The following is a 19,225-nucleotide window of genomic DNA, read 5'->3' as shown; positions in this document are numbered from 1 at the left end:
TTCAAACTCCCCGAGTTGTGTAATGTAATAGCCAGATTTGGGTGGCTGCCTACTTTCTTTTTTCTTCTCCACCTACACCAACACAGCTTCCATCTGTCACTCCCACCACTTCTCTGTGCAGCCCAGATCCTCCTGCTTTCAACACAGTGTCCTTTCTATCAGCTTCCCTGGAATCTCCCATTCCCCTGAACACTGCATAGTGTTACTGGGTGTTTCTACTGAAGACCCAGCTCCACCCTATTATGATGTGTACTCCCATATCACGTGGAGGATGGATTAGACTAGGCATCCTTGTTAGGTATTGTACATGAAACTCCGTGTCCTACAGGTTCCTGTTTTTGGCCAGATAAGCTTTTCCTACAGCTAGGTCTAGTGGAAATATTTCTACCCTGTTTATTTTAAAGCCTTTTTTTTAAACACCCCCTGCAGTTGGGCCATCAAAACACTCTCCACTGCCAATTTCTGTGTTGTCCGAGATGATGCTCAAGAACAGAGCAGCCTGTGTTGAGGTGGAAAACAACTTTAAACCCAATTACAAGGTGTGTCAGCAAATCGGGGAAGTACCTCCAGGGACATGATTCCCAGGCACGCTGGAGCATGTGGTCATGGCCCATCCTCAAGGAATGGGGCTGGGAGACCTCCACAGACCCTCTAGTCCAGGGGCTCCCAACCCGTGGTACGTGTACCACCAGTGGCATGCAGAAAACCTGTGGTATGTGTTAACAGATTCATTATAATGACTTGATACGCCACAAATTAGCTGGTGATATTTAAGCTTATACAGGCAGTCCTTGGACTTACGACATGGTAAGACAACCATGTCTGAAGCTGAAGCATCGTAACTCAGAACCGGTCCCCCCCCCCCCAGAAACAACGTTGTACATGGGGGATTGGTTCCTGCACCAAGGCCTGATACCCGATTTTCACCAAAAATAACCCAGCCCTTTGTACTCAATTGATTTATAGATGAGTAATATAGCTACATTAATGTATTTATATTGTAAATAGCAATCCTATCGATTTGGAAAGACTTCTTTGAGGTGACTTTGGACCTTTTTGAAGGCCTCTTGGCTTGAACCTTTTTGGAGGCCTCTTGGCTAGACTCAAGACTCTTATCTGCTTTCTTAAAGAAAGGGTCCGGGGAAGTTTGCACGGACGCTCTCCGGGGGAGACGGGCCAGGCCCCAAACTCATTCGCCCGCGCAGCGTCGCATTGGGTGCCGCAAGCTTGACATGGATTCGTGAACGGCCCAAGCGCGTGGCGGCAACGAGGGCTGCAGGTCCAGGACGGTGGAGTTTGCACCCTACCCCCCAGTGGGGGCAGCCGGGGTGTGCCGCAGGGACCCAGCAGGGGGCGACACTTCCCAGCAGCTCGGGGTCGTCCTGGCAGCAGGGGGCGCTCGCCGCTCCGGGGTGCGAGGTGCCGGGCGGGGGGGCGGTGCATTGTCGGCGCGAGGGGGCGGGGCCGTGACGTCAGCGGGAGGCGAAGATGGCGGCGGCGCGGGGCGCGCTGCAGACGCGCTGACCCGGTCCGGCCCGGCCCCGCCATGAGCTGCTCAGAGGACGCGGCCAAGGAGCGGCTGCTGTGGAGCGTGAAGAAGGAGGTGAGTGAGGGAGCCCCGCGTCCTGCTTCCCCCCTGCCACAGGTGCCGGGGTCGGAAACCCCTTCCTCCCGCCTCCTCAGGATGGTCCCTCTCCAAACGGACGGGTTTCCACATGGCGCCAAGGAAGCCCCTTCCCCCAGCGCTCCTCGGGGTGGTCCCTCTGACGGGACGCGTTTGCAGACCCGCAGCCTTTTACGCGGCGAGTTCATCGGCTCTCTTTGCCCGTTTAAAGCAGTCCGTAAGGCGACGCTTTGTGCGGGCGGGAGTTGAAATCTAATTTCCCTCCCCGAGGCCGTGAATGGGAAGTTGGAGGCTTTGTTCCGCTGCGATCGGATCGGTTAACGCTTTCGGCGTCTGCTTCGGGGAAAGGTTACCTTTGCCGTGAAGTCCGTTTCCCGGATACCGAACGGTTACGGACGGCCTGGGTCCTTGTCTGAGCCCCCCTCTCCCTTTTGAGTGTGAAAACTCTTCTCGCCGCTTGCACAACTCGGTCTGGCATCACCTGCATGGCAGAGGATCGGCCGTGTGAAATTAATGGCAACGGGGAAGTTCCTAGTTGAATAGAAGAGACCCCCCCCCCCCCAACACCGAGGGAATCTGCCAGGAGATTGGGCTTATGCTTGATTATTTTTGGTAATTTTCCCTTTGCCTGCCCAGGGCAGGGAGTGGGGTGACCGTACCGAGATGCTGCTTTTATGCTGGCAGGGTGCGGAGGGACGTTTGCTCCATAATGCCAGAGCCCTGTTTCCTTATGGAGAGGAAAAGCTCTTTTTTCCTCTCTGGACATAGGCTGGCTTAGCAACGCAAGAGCCCGGGAGGAGGGTGTAAGGGTCTGGCCCGTATGCAGCAGTCTTGATGCCCTGAGCAGCTAAGAGTTTGTGTTGTGATCCCATCTGACTGCAAGTGATAGTGCTCAGGCTGGGGGCTGGTCCCACCTGGCCTTCAAATCCCGTTCATCGCTAGAGGAAGCTTTTAAATTGCCTCCAAGTTCTTCCTTTTGGGGAGGTTATTACACAAAGCATCGTTGTATCTGAGGAGTCACTCAGGTCCCTTGGTGTCTGTCTTTAGTGCTGGAATGTGATTTGCCTAAATATTTCCATTGTCGTGATTGGCCTTTGTTCCATTGTAGAGGTTGAATCCTGCATACCTTCTACACCCAAATGTCTCTCATTTCACTGACCTACAAAAAACTAGAACTCTTGGTTCCAAAATGATACCTTCTATTAGACCAACTGGAAAATGGCAAGAAAATTGTCCTTTTCTGCAAGCTTTTGGATCAAAGTCCCTTTGTCAGGCTCTAAGAAAAGCGTAGATGTTACAAGATGGTAAAAAGTCCCTGTAGGTAGGAAATAAACTTCATTTTTGTACAGAGGGAGCTGAAGATGGAAAGCTGTCCCTCTGGATCCATGAGAGTGTCTTTGTGAGCTTATTTCACTGGCTTTGCTGTAAGCCCAATCCTTGTAGGTCCTGGGGTGGGGATTTGTAGGGAAACAGGTGTGCATTGGTTAGCCAGGATATTTAAAAAAAAAAAAAAAATCTAGGAAACTAAATGAATCTCCTCTGCATGCTGTGAGAGATTGCCCTCCAAGTAAATCTGTTTTTGTTTGTTTGCAAAGTGAAATGCAAAGCCCACAATTGAATCAACATTAACTAGAAGTCCATCAATATACAACGATGAGGGATATAGTTTCCCATTATCAAGGGAACATTACACCACACAGGCAATCATTTTCCCTTAACAGTACTTAAATGACTCTTATCTAGTTCCTGTTGTCCCAGACCAGAGTAGCAGTCTCTCTAGTCCAGTATCTGGTTTCCAGCAATGGTCAGAACCAGATGCTTTGAGGGAAGCTGCCTGTGAAATGACCCACCCACAGAGAAGATTTTCTCCTGACCTCTAGCTAGTTAGAGACTAGCTTCACTTTGAAGTCTGGGCTTTTATATTCCTTTCAGAAGATACAGGGTCTATGAAGCTAATGAAACTTAAAATCAAGATTGTGCTATGGTGACAGGAGGAAGCACAAAAGGCAGGGCTCTCGCTGGAGCTAGATTTACACTCTGCTGTTTGAATTTTCTTTCTACTCCAGAGTGGGGCTGCGGTGGTGCCAATTTGGCCAGGGGTGATTTTACAAATTGCTCTTCATTTGAATTGCACTACTTCAACTGGTGTCTGAAAGATACCAGCTTGGTCTTAGCATGTCCAGTGTGAGTTGGCTCATGGAAATCCTGCCCATGGAACCAGACAGATGCCCAAATTCATCTTTGCATAATCAATAAAGGCAATAAATGGAACAGCTTGTGCCAGGGCTGTAACCATAAATTAGGACTGGAAAAGACGTTCTGGGTTATCTAGTCTGGCTGTGCTGCTCTATGAACTGTACTTTCTGTAGACTGCAGGATAGCAGTATAGTTGTGGTTTATGAGGCAGGCATTGGGCAAAATGTGGTTGTGATTGACCTAGACCAGCCTGTTGTTGAGGCTTCTCGCACAACTCACCCCACACCACACTTCTGCATGTTTTCTGAACCACAAACCTTGTACTGGCTTTATTCTTTTCTCCTATGCATCCTTCATGTTGAGTACAGCCTAGATGCCTTGCTTTTTCAACAAAGCTTATTATTTTGCATGGCATTTTAGAAGTTGATGAGATCCTAGTCCCTCATATCTCCACTCTGCTGACAGTTTAGACCCCACCTGATAGCATCATTAATTGAATATAGCAGGTTGGAGTTTGGTTTTTAATACCTGGACTTCCATTAGGATGCTGAGAACATTGGTGTGGCCAAAGGTGGCAGGTGCATTTAATTTGCCTTGAACAAAAAGCCTGGCTGCTGCCCTATCCCCTCACAGCTTTGCCTTGTTCCTGAGCATAGGATTGAGCTCCTGCAGGCATGCATGCACCCAGCCTGGGATATAAGCTGTATGGATACTACTCCAGTGTATGCAGCTTCAGAAATCTGTGCATCTCAGCATGGGAGTGAGAGAAAGGTCCAGCTACCATTCCAGCAGTCATGCTTAGTTATGATTATACTGAGCTTATAGATTATAAAGTGCCTTATAACAAACAGGGACAACAGCAAGTTAGTGGCAGAGGCTAAGTATCCTGCGCACCCTCCTGTAGCTCATACTGGCCATGTCTGCACGTGTGTCAATGCGCTTTAATTCACATTAAATCTAGTACCTCCATAGTGAGGTACTGGAAAATGTGCATTAGTCTATCTTAATGCACGTTAACTAAAGAGTGGTGGGCATGCTCCCAAGATGGGGAAAGCTTTAATTAGCGTGGCTCCAAGAGCGGCTCTAATTAAAGTGTTGCAGCATCTTGTGTTAGTGTCCCTGCACCTCAGAATGGTGGTGGGGGTGCTTGAACTGAAGCTTGTTCAACAAGTTTTAGTTAAAGTGCCCCTGCTGCAATTTTGAAGCACAAGGACGCTAATGCACAAGACACAGAGGCTGGTAATTACTGTGCTCCAGCAGACTTGGATTCTGATGTGCTGTAATTACAGTGCATTGGAGCAGCCCTGTGGCATGTCTGCAAGCACCCACCATTTTTAGTGATGCTTTAATGCGCGTTAGCCTATTTTAATATGCATTAACTAAAGAGCATAGCTTCTTAGTGATGCTTTAATGCATATTAAGGTAGGCTAATGTACATTAAAGAGCATGTGTAGATGTGCCCACTGTCTCTGTAAGATCAGGGATTAGGGCCGTCTGTATGAGTAGGAGCAGGGTCATGCTTCTGAAGAGCACATTCAGTGTGATCTTTTTCCTTATAACAAGCTGCCATGGCTGGATTCAGCCTTGGGGTGTGGTGAGGTGCAAGGAGAGGTAAGGGGAATTTTCTTTGTGTGTGTGCTGTAGAGCTTAAACTTCTTTTTAAACTGTTTATTTTGTGAAGCCCTGAACTGCTGTTCCCCATGTTGTGAATATACCCTTTCCCCTCATGTACCTTATGCTGTTGATTGAATTGCTTTCTGAATACCCCACAGGTCATGCAGTCTGTGCTTAGCAATAAAGTCATTTATCCCACAAAATTCTTGGGTTTAGGGCTGCTTGCTTTCTCAGAATCCCCTCTGTTGCTAATACATTAGCTTCAGCATTTATTCCTATCTAGTCTTTTCAATGTTCCTTTTTGGAAGTGGGTAAGGTTTGTTTTTGCTGCTGTCTGGCATCTTGTTTTGTTACTTGGAGAATGTTAAATTCTTTGTAGCTTTCTTGGTTTTAGTGCTTGGAGATGGTAGTCTCGGTGGGTTTATGGTGGCTCATGTATAGGAAACCTAAAAGCTTTTGTTCCTGTAGCATAGTGTAATAGTTGTAGAGGTATGGGAACTATCAGGAATGAGTGGCAGCACAGCCTAGTGATTGGAGCAGGGCACTGGGAGACTTGAGATGTGGGCTCCCTTGTGTGCAGTTGCACTTATGCTTGCCTTTGGGGAAAATCACTGAAGCTCTGTCTCTCTCTCTAGCCCAGTTCCCTATCTGTGATGATCATCTAGGAACTTCATGGTTGGCACTGTGATAGCAAGGAAATAAATTAGATCCATAGAAAACTACTGATAGAGATAAAGAAAAATCTGCTTTTGCGATTCATGCTGTCTGCTTCCTGAGCAGGATGACACTTGAGCTATCACATTTTTAAGCTTTCTTTTTTTTTTTTTAAGCAGAAAAAGCAAATCCCTGTTGACTTGTAGCAGTATAGGGGCAATTGCACCATTGAGCAATTCCAATCCTGCCTGTTAGGGGGCAGAGGGGATGCACATCAATCAGTGCCTTCCCCATCTTGCTTGCTGTGTTAAAGGCCCTTTGGCTTGCCTTGCATATAAAGCTTGTATGCAAAATACTCTTTTGTGCATTCATCTGCATTATGTGTTGCAGCTGAGAAGGGAAAGCATCCAAAATCCTAAACTGGAATCAGCTGGTGCCAAACTGAGGCAGGGTCCAGCAGAGATGAGACAAACTCTTCAGGAAGTAGCGCTGATATGTGGCATCCTAAATCAAAGTGCATTTCAGCCCTGTGATCTGTCACCAACTCAGCACTGCTTGTGTACAAAAGGAACGTGGTCGAGCTTGGCAGGAAGCGGAGGTGACAGCGGGCTTTTTCCATCAGGCATTTCCTGATGCAGGGAACACACATTCCCCGGATGCCTTCCAGACAGGCTTGTCATGAGCTGCTGTTTTCAAGGCCCTGCTGTTAGCTTTCACTGGGTGCTGTGAGGCCAGTTATCCATCCTTTTCCAGGTGGCTCTGAAGGGATGCCAGTGAGCCATAGATTAAATGACCTCTGCCACTCCCTCAAAGAGACTCCAGTAGCTTTTCAGCTCATTGCTGGATTGTTGCCAGCCCTTGCATATGAATGAATGTTCTTCATGGTAGCACTGAATTGCTGTTTAAGTTTGAACTGAAATCTCCGTGTTGCAGATCTGAGACTTAACTGACTCCAGGTGTTTTTGGGGACCCGATAACCCTGTTTCTAGTCAATCCCCCAGTGTCCTTGGATGTGGTGCCTGTTGCTTGTCTCTATCGATGCAAGACAGAGCCCCTCTATATCATTTGTATGTCTGAGCCCCTGTTATAGCTTGATTGAGAGTGGCTGGGAAAGGAGTGTGAAGACTGGACTGCATTTAAAAATCAAATAGAATTGGGACTTTTAACTTTTATGTCTTAAAGTAAGCCAATATATTTCTAGATTATGCTGTGGTACAGGACTATATTGTGCATGTTGTTGATATTGAAATGGCTGTAGTTGGATACAAATGTGAAGCTTTCACTTAGTCCAGAAATTTGCTTTAAAGCCAGGAAGTGGAAACCACAATATTAGGCTCGCTTTAGCATCTGAATGTACACTTGTATGTATAAAAAAACAAAACAAAACAAAGCATCCTTCTAAACCCAAACACTGCTTTGTTGGGCTAATGTATGTGAATCTGAAAACACATTTGGTTTTCGTGGTCCAAGCCACATTGAACTGAAAAAACAAATAACTTGAGATTAAAAACAATTTAAGCTGGAGTTTTTCCAACTTCTTACTGGGTTTTCAGTGGGACTTTTAAGCTCTCATGTATGGGAGTGGGCATGGTTGCAGAGGTTTTAATCATTTGAATTTGTATACGTGCATCTTTTATGGTATGAAATACCTGTGTTGCTGGGCATATTCTGCTATAAAGAGTTTTTACCCCCTATGCTAAAAAGAAATGGAAAACTGTAGAACTCTTGGTTCAGAGATGATACCTTTTATTAGACCAACTAAGAAACTGCAAAAAAAAAAAAAAAAAAAAAAAAATCTTTTTCTGTAAGCTTTCAGGCACACGCCCTTCCTCAGGCTCAGGGAAAACTAAAGATGGTAAAAAGTCCCGATAGATAGAAAATAAACTTCACTTTTGCACAGAGGAAGCTAAAGGTGAAAGTCACCTATGCTAAGAAGCTTTAACAGCCACCTGCCTCTTTTTTGCAGCCTTTCCATATCAGCAAGGGGCCAGTCTTTGGGCTAGAGAGATTGGGCTACTGCTTTGTCCCAAGATGTTCTGGTCATGAGCCATGGACATTTTGTCATAAAAATGGTCGGTTTCTTTCTCTGACTGCTTTCTTCAGTGCAGCTAGTCTGAATGGAAGAGGAGAATCGTCAGGAAGAATTCATCTCACAGCTGTTGATGAGAGGGAGAAATTTAGCATGTACTGAATATAGCTACGTTACATCTAGCTTTAATGCTATCCCCTCTGTCTTCTTTTGTTACATGATTGTACATTGACTTTTCTAGAGGATCTCGGCTTCGTTCCATGCACAGGATGGACTCTCAGGGGGACAGAGTCAAGGGTGGAAAGCCAGCCTCTTCAGTTGGGTATTTTCTGGCTTATGGAGGCGTGACTTTGCAACCAAAAGAATGTTCTTTTATCATGGCTATTTTTGTATACCATCATTATTTATATTTTGGGAGCACCTCATGTGTATTGCGGACCTGTGTATATATTTGTATAATATCCCAAAATGTTGTTTTCATCTTCCCTCCAATCATAAATCATGTGGTTTGCTCATCTTCACATGTGTTGAGAAGGCTGCTGCTCCTTTCCCTCTTTGTTGAAAGCAGTCTGTTCCCCCTGTCGTGTTATTTTCAAATAACCTTAATCTTTAATCATCTTCTAAGTACATTGAATGTTTTTGTGCCCTCCATGTGCTGAATCTATTGAAATTCAGCTGTATTTGTCATCCAGGTTTAAAGTAGCTGGGTTGCACAGCCTTTTTTTATTTCCAACAAAGCCTTTTGCACACGTTCTCTGGAAACGTTTAATCTATGTCTGCTCTTTTGTGGATGGCCTTGCCATTCCTGCAGTAAAGAATGTATTTTGTTGACTCTAATGGAAAGAAGGACATGTAATATGTTTTGAAAATTTGAGTCAGCTGGGATTCATGCCGTGGCGGCTTATAAGTCCATGTTTCAAACATTTATCTCTCTCTGCAGGAAAATCTATTGTGACAAGTAGGCTCATAAAGGCTGTTCTCTAGCCATTTCCTTCTACCTACTGAAACAGAGCTTTTTTTTTGCCCTTACTATATTCAAACAGAGCATGCTTTCCAGCTGTGAAACAAATATAATAATGATCACCTTAGCAGCTTTCATTCTGAAAGATCTTGAAGTACTTGAGGAACTGGAATATTTCCCCTGCCATTGAAAGGAGGTGCCTGTGGGCTGAAACACAGCATCTGTTGAACAGCAAACATAATGCCACAGACCCTCTATAACTAGGTAATGAAGGACTGATGCAGCCGAGTCTCGTAGGGAGATGAAACGTACACTGAACTGGCAGGGAGGTGAGGATTAAGGCCCTTTTCTGTAAGGAAAAATGGTCTAGATCTTATAACAGCTGCAAGTAATCAGCTCCAGAGTTTTCTCTGTGGTCCCTAGTGCTACCAGCATTGTAACAGCCTCCTCACAATACCCCAGCTTTGGTGCTGGTATTTCAGTTACTCTTCCCACCTTGAGGTACTTCGGAGCACTCCTATCTGTCACCAGCTTGGGCAGACCTTCCCCGTAGTCTTGTGATGCCAGTTGCTATGACAAGATGGAGCGTGACTCTTAAACTTTCAAGTCCTCTGCTCTGCTATATTCAAGCTGAGCAATGCAAGCATAGATAGGGGTGTATGAGGTGCTGCTGAAACCAGGCCCCTTCAGGATCTTCAGGCCTGCAAATTAGACTTGTATATCTGAATAAGGAATTTCAGAAGTCTCATAGACAGTCATTAAGCAGGTGTGGGATTGGCAGCTTCCAGCCCTGATGAAAAAGGATTTATAGGGTTTTTAAAAATTTTTGGTTCATTAGTCATTCCTGGCAACCAGTCTCAAACCTGCTCTCTGAAGGTTATAAACCCAGGCCAAAAGTTTCTGTGAACCCTAGTGAAACCCCAGTAAAGTGAGAGCTGCAGCACTACCTCCTGCATTGGTAATGTTACCTGCGGTCTTCAAGGGATTAGGGGAAGGTCAGCCATTCTGGAAAGCAGAGAGGAGACAGGATCTCCTGTTTTGTAGGAAGCCCAGGGAGCTGCAAGGATTTGTGCGTGAATAGCAGTGCCGTATTCCTGGGGCCTTTAATAGAAAGCCAAGTGAGCTGGAATCACAGGGAGAGGAGAGGGAACCAGGGGCCTGTATCTAGTCCAGCAAATCTTTGGGGTTCAGAGCTGCTCTGTAGGTTAAGCAGGTTTCCATAGGAGAGAAAGGGACTGATGCTTCAGTGATGAGACTAATTTACAGTTTGCTTAGATCTAGTGAAGTCTGTGGGTGGGTGTCTGCACAGGTTTGTGTGGAAAGCCCAATTTGCAGCTGCCTTTCTGGCGTGGCCAGCATGGTTGATGACTGTATAATTCCCTACCTCAAAGTGTTATAAAATTTTTAGCATTTCTTTTTAAACATTTCATCTGATCACAGGGAATTATTTGTCTTGGTTCCTTGCCTGGAGCCTCCTTGAATTAAGTAGCAATGAAAGAATGATGTATTCCAGCTTATGAGAGAGCACCTGCTTTTCATGCCCTGAAAGTACTTCTCTCAGAAAACTTGCAAGGGGTGTTCTGTACCAGGGGCTGCTCTGTGCTGTGGATGGCCTTCTGCCACTGCCTTCTCTGACGTGAAGTGGGGAGAGTGGCCTGTGGCTTGCCATGGCAAGATTTAGAACATTTATCTGTATCTTACTGAGGATTTGGTCCTGAGGAACTTGCGACAGTTCTTGTATGTCAGGGTGGAGGGGCTGATTATTGGAAGGATAGTCCTTCCGTGATTGCCATGAATTGAGAATTGGGGTATTTGCATTTAATTCCACATCCTGCCACACACTCCTTAAGTAACCATGGTCGTGTCCTTTAATCCTCCAAGCCTCAGTTTTCCTACCCTCCAAAAAGAGTAATAACTTGCATTCCTTTCCCTGCTTCTTCAGTTTGATGCACAGTATGCTGGACTGTATAAATGCAGTCTTAGCTGGGGCTTCCTGGGGCTGCTGAACTGTAATATTGGCACTAAGCACTAAAGAAAGTTGAGAGCAGTAAAGACTTCTACTAGTAACTGTTTAAGTTTGTTAGTTCAGGTGGCTTGGTACTAAATGTGTCCCCCCCACCCCCCTTGGAGCGATTGCCCAAAGCCTGATGTCAGACACTCAGATGATGTCAGCCCTTTGAGGCGGCTTGAGTTTCTCGTAAATGTGCCAACTGGGATCACAAATTACAGCAATTGCAAGAGGATGTCAGGTGGGCATGATACTAGATGTTGGTTAATGAAGTTATTGGTAACATGATTATTATAGGGATTGGCTGTTTATGAAGAATATCAAAAGAGAAGGATGAACTGCATGATGAAGGTACTGGGTGCTGGGACTCTAGGGCCCTGTTCCTAGCATTGGTATAAATTACTGTAGGTGAGAGCCTCTCCAGTGCTAAACTTCTGTGAATGTGTGTGTGACTCTGTTTCCTTTTGTGTAAATCTGGGAGAATGATATTGCCATTCCTGATGGTGACAGTTTAGCTAATTCAGGGCATGTTCTGCTTCCTCTCCCTCTTTTCCTTCCCCTGTGGAAAAGGATAAGATCAGATAGGTGCTTTGAGCTAATTTGGCAAGGAAGTCAGTGTGTTGTGGGTGCTGCTTTTTGTATCGAATATGATTCTTGCACCATTACTTTATTTTTTCACCATTCCTCTTATTTGCTGTATCCACCTGCTGCATCTTGTCTCACTGAAGCTGGGACCTCACACTGTTTGTATCAGTATTTTGGGTGGGGATTTAATTAGGGTTTTTGGGTTTTTTTTCCAGAACTGATTATAGAGATGAATTGGTAACCTCCCAGGTGCAGATATTTATGCTGGTATAGACGTGCCTTATCCCATTCTAGCTTCTTCCACCTCCCAAATGGCATTAAGCCATATGCATATCAGCACAGTTTTCCTGGGTTGACTGTATCCAATCATTGTACCTGTACTGTCAAGGTGACAAACCCTCTGTTTATAGAGTTTCTGAGATGAGAAACACTTCTGAGCAAGGGCAAGCATGTCTCATTCCTAGTAGGGACAATGTTTGCCATGATGGGGTGTCAACCTTCATGCCAGATCCCAAATCAGTAGACTGACTGACTTTTAAGTAGCCCCTATTGATGCTTGTAGAAATAACAGGTTTTGAGAGCATTTTTCATTCACAAGTCAATGCTTTACAAAAATAAGCCACTATCATTATCCTCATCTTCCCCAGATGAGGCACAGAGCAAGTTGCCCAAGTCAGCCACTGACCTCAGTAACGGAACTAGACTTCCCTCGTCCCTCACCCAAGGCCATCTCTGCAGGGGCATCCTGCCTCCCACTTGGGAAGTGTTGGTTCAAGCTAGCTAACGGCAACTGAATGGACAGAGCAGCCTGTTCTTTTAAGCAGCCAGGCCTGGTGTAATCTCTTGTTTTCCAGAGGCTCCCTGGCAGTTCTAGAGTAGGAAAGGTTTGGGATTGGTACTTCTGTGCTCCTGCCAAGGCAAACAGCAGTCAAGGTTGTATGTCAACAGAGTGGTAAATAGAGTCCTGGGGAAGGTAATATTTCACCTTCTGCCTTCCAGGATAAGGCCTTCTCTCACTTTTGTTTTCCCTTTTAATTGCTTGTTAATTTTCCAGCTTTCAGTGCTTCACTACTGGCTGGCCCGAAGCCTGATGCCCTCCTACTTGAAAAGGCTCACGGTTGTCTTCAGTTATCGCATTTCCTTTTTACTTTGGTGCTTGCCCTGCTTAGAGTGATGACATGAGCTTTATTTATCCTGCTTATTGATTGGAGCCTTGTTGCAGTGCTGCAGAAGCTGAAGATCAGGCTGCTGGGGGACTGCGACTAGATAATGCGGTCAGTGGTCTCTGGCCACTGAGCAGAATCAGGCCTACCTGCTGAGGCCCTACTTGTTGCTCCAGGATCAAACTGAGAACCACACCTCTGGACCATCCATGTAGTCACACTGCCAGTTTTTCTAGGGGTTTTATTTATTTTATTTATTTTGGCCATTCTGTTTTCACAGCGCTCAGCACAGTAGGGAACTGGACTGTGACTGGGGCTTCTAGCCACAATACAAATAATACCAATAAAATACCTACAAGGTTTGAAGCTTCTTTTTACACAATTTTGTATTACCTTCGTTTCTTAGAAACCTTGCCCTCAGGAATCCTTCAGTGCTTAGCCAGCTTGCTTTTCAAACTTTTTCTTCTCTCCTGCCCCAGCATAGGCAGAATGCTTCCTTCAGGCTCAGGCATGAATTATCGAGGGAGATCATCAATTGAATCCTTTGTAAAATACTTTTTAGATTCATGCAGGAGCAAGCTAAACTCCAAAGCTCAGCTTAACTTTTTCTTTCTCTTGATCTAAAAATGATTCTTCCCTGAAGCTAAGATGCTGATAGTGAGCTGTATTAATGACCGGTTTTTCTCTGCCAGTAGTTGACAGATTGTTCTTTGCTCGCAGAGGGAATTTCAGGAGAGTAGAAAGTTTGCTACTGGAGAAGGAGGCAAAAAATAACCCATGTGCCATAGAAGCAATAGCACCTGTCTTCTGACACCTGTATTAATGACAGTGAGCTGTCATTAATACAGCTCACTATCATTGCGGGACCCGTGGCAAGGCTTTACAAGCACTCATGGTGCTCTGGTGTGGTGCCAGAGGACTGGAAGAGGACCAATGTGGTTCCCATCTTCAAAAAAGGGAGGAAGGAGGACCCGGGAAACTATAGGCCAGTTAGTCTTTCCTGGGTAAGCTTTTTGAGAGAATTATCCTGGCGTAGGTCCATGAGGGGCCAGCGGGGGAGATTATGCTTAGGGGCAACCAACACAGGTTCATTAGAGGCAGGTCCTGTCAGACCAACCTGGTGGCCTTCTATGACCAGATCACCAAATCCTTAGATGCAGGGCTAGCAGTGGACTTAGTCTTTCTGGACTTCAGGAAAGCCTTCGACACTGTCTCTCACCCTATTCTCATTAAGAAACTGGGGGACTGGTGTCAACACCCACACAGTCAAATGGGTCGCCAACTGGCTGGAGGGCCGCACCCAGAGAGTGGTGGTGGACGGGTCATTTCCGACCTGGAGGGATGTGGGCAGTGGGGTCCCCCAGGGCTTGGTCCTCGGGCCCGCACTGTTCAACATCTTCATCAGCGACTTGGACGAGGGGGTAAAAAGCACCCTGTTCAAATTTGCTGATGACACTAAGATGTGGGGGGATGTGGGCACGCTGAAGGAAGGAATAGGCTGCGATCGGACCTAGACAGGTTACAGAGGTGGGCGGATGAGAATAGGATGGGATTCAACACTGACAAGTGCAAGGTGCTGCACCTGGGGAGGAAGAACCGGCACCATACCTACAGGCTGGGGAACTCCCTTCTTGTCAGTGCAGAGGCAGAAAAGGATCTTGGGAGTCATTGATGCCAAGATGAACATGGGCCGGCAGTGTGGGGATGCAGTCAGGAAGGCCAACTGCACCTTGTCATGCATCCACAGATGCATCTCAAGCAGGTCCAAGGAGGTGATCCTCCCCCTCTATGCGGCACTAGTCAGATTGCATGCAGCTGGAGTACTTTGTCCAGGTCTGGGCGCCGCACTTCAGGGGGGATGTGGACAACATGGAGAAGGTCCAGAGGAGGCCACTCACGTGATCAGGGAGCAGCAGGGCAGACCCTACGAGGAGAGGCTGCGGGACCTGAACCTGTTCAGCCTCCACAAGAGAAGGCCGAGGGGGGATCTAGTGGCCTGTTACAAACTAATCGGGGGATCAGCAGGCACTGGGGGAGTCTCTGTTCCCCCGAGCACCGCCAGGAGTGACTAGAAATAAGTCACAAGCTGGCAGAGGGTAAATTCGGATTAGACATCAGGAGGCGCTACTTCACTGTCAGGGTGGCTAGGAACTGGAACCAACTTCCAAGCGAAGTGGTGCTGGCTCCTACCCTGGGGGTCTTTAAGACAAGGCTAGACAGTCACCTTGCTGGGTGGGGTTGTTTGACCCCAATACTCTTTCCTGCCATGGCAGGGGGTTGGACTTGATGTTCTGCTCAGGTCCCTTCCGACCCTACTAACTATGAAACTAGATTGGTGTAGTTTAGTTGCGTTCCTTTAGCATTTCAGAATCCAAGTCCCTGATCAAGACTCTGGATTTCTTAGTGTTTATAAATCCATAACAGAGTCTCTACATCATTATGTCCAATCTAGGAAAGGAATGGGGAGGCTTGCTGAGCTTAGATAGAGCTGTGCTTTGCAGGGCCTTGAAAGGGGAGGCCTTTGAATTGGATTCAAAGGCAAGGAATTGGAATAGTGTTTCTCCCTGAGTATTTTTAAATCTAGGTTTTATGCCCCTGTTGCTAGCCTAGGGATTTTCCAGTCTGAAACGTTCCTTAGTTCCTTAAAATGCCAGTGATTAAAACCAAGGTGCGATCCAGCAGATGTGAAAGCCTGTTATTCATCAGGAAATCATGGATTACTGCATAGCTGTTAGAAGCGAGGGGTGGATCTAACTGAAGTAAAAATGGGACTATCTGAATAAAGTCAGAGGAAAAAAAATTGGCTTAATGGAGATGAGTTTAAAGTGGCTGAGGGGAAACGATGGAAAGACTTGGCCACTGAACTCCGGCAAGTGGTCTTTCACAGGATACTGGGTTAGGGTTAGCATCCTGGACCAAGGCATTGGGTATCTGAGCTCAATATCTGGCTCCATCGCAGACTTCCGCCATGCCCTTGAGCCAGTCATTGGATCTTCTGGGGCCTTCATTTCCCTTTTGTGAAACAGGGATAATGATGCTTTCTTTCTCCCACTCTGTCTGCCTTGTCTAGCTAAATCTTAAGTGGCTGGGGGCAGGGGCTGTCTCTTTCCATATGTTTGTACTGTGCCTTGCACACTTGGACCCTGATCTCAGCTGGAGCCTCTGGACAGGTGGCTATACTGTTATTGTGTGTTGTACCAAATCTACATGTTAACAAGTTGCCCCCTTGAAAGTGCTTTGCCTCTTGTTCATGTTTAAACACATGGGAACAACATAAGGTGTGCTCATTCCCATGCTCTCCAAGCATTATGACTTTAATTCAAGGCCTGTATATGTAGGGGACATCTCTTCAGTCTGCTTCTAAGTGATCTGGGATGAGAATTTTGAAGCAGGGTGTGGGTGTTAGTTGTGCTGCTCCTGCTTTTGCCACACACAAAACACAGCATGTTCCCTTTGAAAATAGACCTGCTTTTGTCAATTTGACCCACCTAGAAAGAGGTACTGTGTCAGGACATATTTGTCTGAGATGTTGCTGCAAAATGTCACTGCCTAGCACCATCACCCTCAGCCATTTGCAGTCAGTCTTGTCTTGTGGGTGGTTCTCCCTGCCAGACTCAGTGAAAGGTCATGGTAAAATGGTGAACCATCATCAGAGCTGTATAGGGAGTCTGGGCCTGCAAAACTCCACTGTGCAGCTGGAGGAGGAAGCGTGGGGAAGAGGGTTCTCATAGCTCCATATGTCCATTAAATATGCAGATTAAGGCAAATACCTGCATTGTTGAAGAAGGCTGTACAGGACATGGAAACTTGTGCTATGGACCTCATTTACAGGAGGCCACTCTGGTTTAGTGGCTACTCAAAAATATCATTTGTCTTCAAAATAGAAAGAATTCTCAAGAAGCGGTGGGGGAAATCTCTGATTTTTGCCATGCTAGTAAAGTCCCCTTAGGATCTGTGAGTCAAGCCCACTGCTTTTCTTTTCATCCATCTACATTATTAAAGGACCCAGAGACTAAATACCCACCATCTGTTACACCTCCACATGCCCACTCTCTGCAAATGAGGTCCCTGTGATGCCTGTCTTCAGCAGGTTTGTGTAAGTATAACTGGATGGAACTTGGTGAGCACTAGGATAGTGGAACCCAGCCTGTGCCCTGAGCTGTGTTGGCTACTGGAGCAAAATGCAGCCAAAATTGGTTTCTGTCGCCAACTTCAACAGATCTGACTCCAAAAACGTGTGGGACCACGTTTTTGGAAGGGAAAGCACAAGCCCTATGTGGTTTTTGGGATGGTGCTTTTCAACTGCATGTTAAATAACCATCTGCCCCGGACAAATAACTTTGGAGCATGTACTGCTAGTGTGTGCCACTAGCACTAGGAGCTGCTACTGTGTGCCAAAGCCCAGGCTGGCAGTTCTTCACTGCTCCCATCCCCTGCTAAACCCACAGGTTTATTTCATTTCAAGTGAATGGTCAGTCTGGGGCAGAGCAGGAGGCAGAACCTCTCCCAAGATGGGTGAATTCCCTCCTCACTGGGCCACTCTGCCTCAGTAATCTGGAGGCTGGTTGCGAGCAGCACAAGGTGTGTGCCATTTCATGCTTCGTGTCCCGGACTCTCCCTGGTTTGCAATTTGCTGATTTCTTTTTGCTGCCAGGAAACCAAGGAAATTGCCAGCCTTTTATCTGATCCATTGTTTTATCTTCGTTTAGCATGAGCTTGCATATGTAGGGCCTTTTGAGTGATATATGTGTGATTGTTATGTTAAAGGGAGCTGTGACTGGAAGTGGCTTTAACTGTGCAGTGAAGGTGTGCCACAGAATCATTCTGTTCTATAGACGGAGTAAGCAGTATCCAAACAGGGTTACTGTTGGATTCTGCAAGAAAGGGTTTGCCATCACTCCCCTCCTGCTGAGATACAGCGGGCTGATATATCTGGGCCTTCCCTTTACACAGAGCAACAAAACCACAAAATAATGAAAGCACAAAGTAAATACAAGGAGACAGGGGAGACTAAAGAGGAAAGTTATCTCCCTTGGACTTTTCCTCTGCAGAGCTGATGAAACTGGCATGCAAAATTCCTCCATTTACTTCTTGTCTTTTTGTTTCAGGTAAAACAGATCATGGAAGAAGCTGTCACTAGGAAATTTGTGCATGAAGACAGCAGTCACATCATCGCCTTGTGTGGTAAATGACAAATTTGCAAATGAGTTTGGCTGATGCTAAGTTGTCCTGTTTTTATTCTAAATTAAATGTCTGTTCCCTCCCCCTGGGGATATAAAAACCCCATTACAGTGTTGCAAAGGCAGAGCTATGAATATTACTGAAGTCGGGGAATTCAGAATTCAAGCCTCTGTCTTGGCTTTAGTTTGATTTTTTTTTGTGTGGCTACATTACAGTAAGGTCTGGAATCAGGTTCTGTAGTGTCTGAAGGGTGAAAGTAGAAATATTCTACTGGACAGTTTGAGCTGAAATTTGGCAGACTTGGGTTCTGTTGTTGGTTCTGCCACTGACTTGTTCTTTGACCTTGGCCATGTCACCTGTTTTCGTTCCCCTTCCCTCCTTCTGGCTGAGTTACATATTCAGATAACTTTTTGGGGTGTAGAATGGTCTCTTTACTACCTGTTTGGACCATGCCCAACACAATAAGACTTCAATCACGATAGCATTCTCGTGAAAGGCTATATCCGAGAGACTGAGCATGCAGGTTGCGAAACAATACTTAGCTTATCTATGTCTGCTTTTCTTTTGCCAGAATTGAGGTAGAGTAGCTACCTATCATTCTAGGACTTTTGGGGAAACTGACTGCTTGTACCACACTTAGAGAATACAGAATGCTCTGTGTGAGCTAGCGACTATTGGTGCAGTAAAAGCTCTGTTATCCAGCATCTCCTGGGAATGGGGCATGCCAGTTAATCAAATATGCTGGTTAATCGGATGTGCACTGTTTGGTGCACTCCCTGGCATCAGTGTGCTCGGGGACAGGGAGGGGGTCCCCATGCAGGCTGGTTTACCCCACGCAGGCTGCTTTTACCATGGGCTGAAGAAGTGGCGAAGAAAAACTCAGCTTGCGGCAGCGAAATGGGAAATCTCCTGGAAGTGGTACTTCTGGTTTCACTTTTGCCATGTCCCTCAGATGCCAGTTAATAGAGTTTTCTGGCTAATAAAGTGCCGGTTAACACACCATTTGCTGTGTACGGTTTTGTTGCCTTTCAGGTAGTCTGTAAAGGACTTCAAAAGAACCCTTTGAAAAGGGAGCTGTCAGAGAGGTTTGGATAGCGAGGAGTTGTTACTGAGCAAGCTACAACTTTGTGCTGGGGAACTTTTTCTGGTGCTTGCAAGTTTACTTTGAGATGCTGAAAGTAACATGGGAAAAGTGGATGTTCAGCCTTCT

The 19,225-nt window shown here is 46.1% G+C and overlaps 1 protein-coding gene across 6 annotated transcripts in view; it reads left to right on the top strand.

The window, feature by feature from the left end:
- The first annotated feature begins 1,477 nt into the window (after nt 1-1,477).
- SGSM2 (small G protein signaling modulator 2) overlaps nt 1,478-19,225 on the top strand; it is a 110,231-nt gene continuing 92,483 nt past the window's right edge. For all 6 annotated transcript variants that reach the window (XM_090025242.1, XM_090025237.1, XM_090025241.1 and 3 more), the window contains exons 1-2: nt 1,478-1,603; nt 17,943-18,018. In XM_090025242.1, coding sequence (XP_089881368.1) covers nt 1,547-1,603; nt 17,943-18,018 — 133 coding nt within the window. In that variant the 5' untranslated portion in view covers nt 1,478-1,546. The remainder of the gene's footprint in view (nt 1,604-17,942; nt 18,019-19,225) is intronic.

The sequence above is a fragment of the Crocodylus siamensis genome, chromosome 13 (genome assembly GCF_052110815.1).
Source record: "Crocodylus siamensis isolate JL-2025a chromosome 13, ASM5211081v1, whole genome shotgun sequence".
In the NCBI taxonomy this organism is placed as follows: domain Eukaryota; kingdom Metazoa; phylum Chordata; order Crocodylia; family Crocodylidae; genus Crocodylus; species Crocodylus siamensis.
This window is presented reverse-complemented; position numbering and strand designations above follow the sequence as displayed.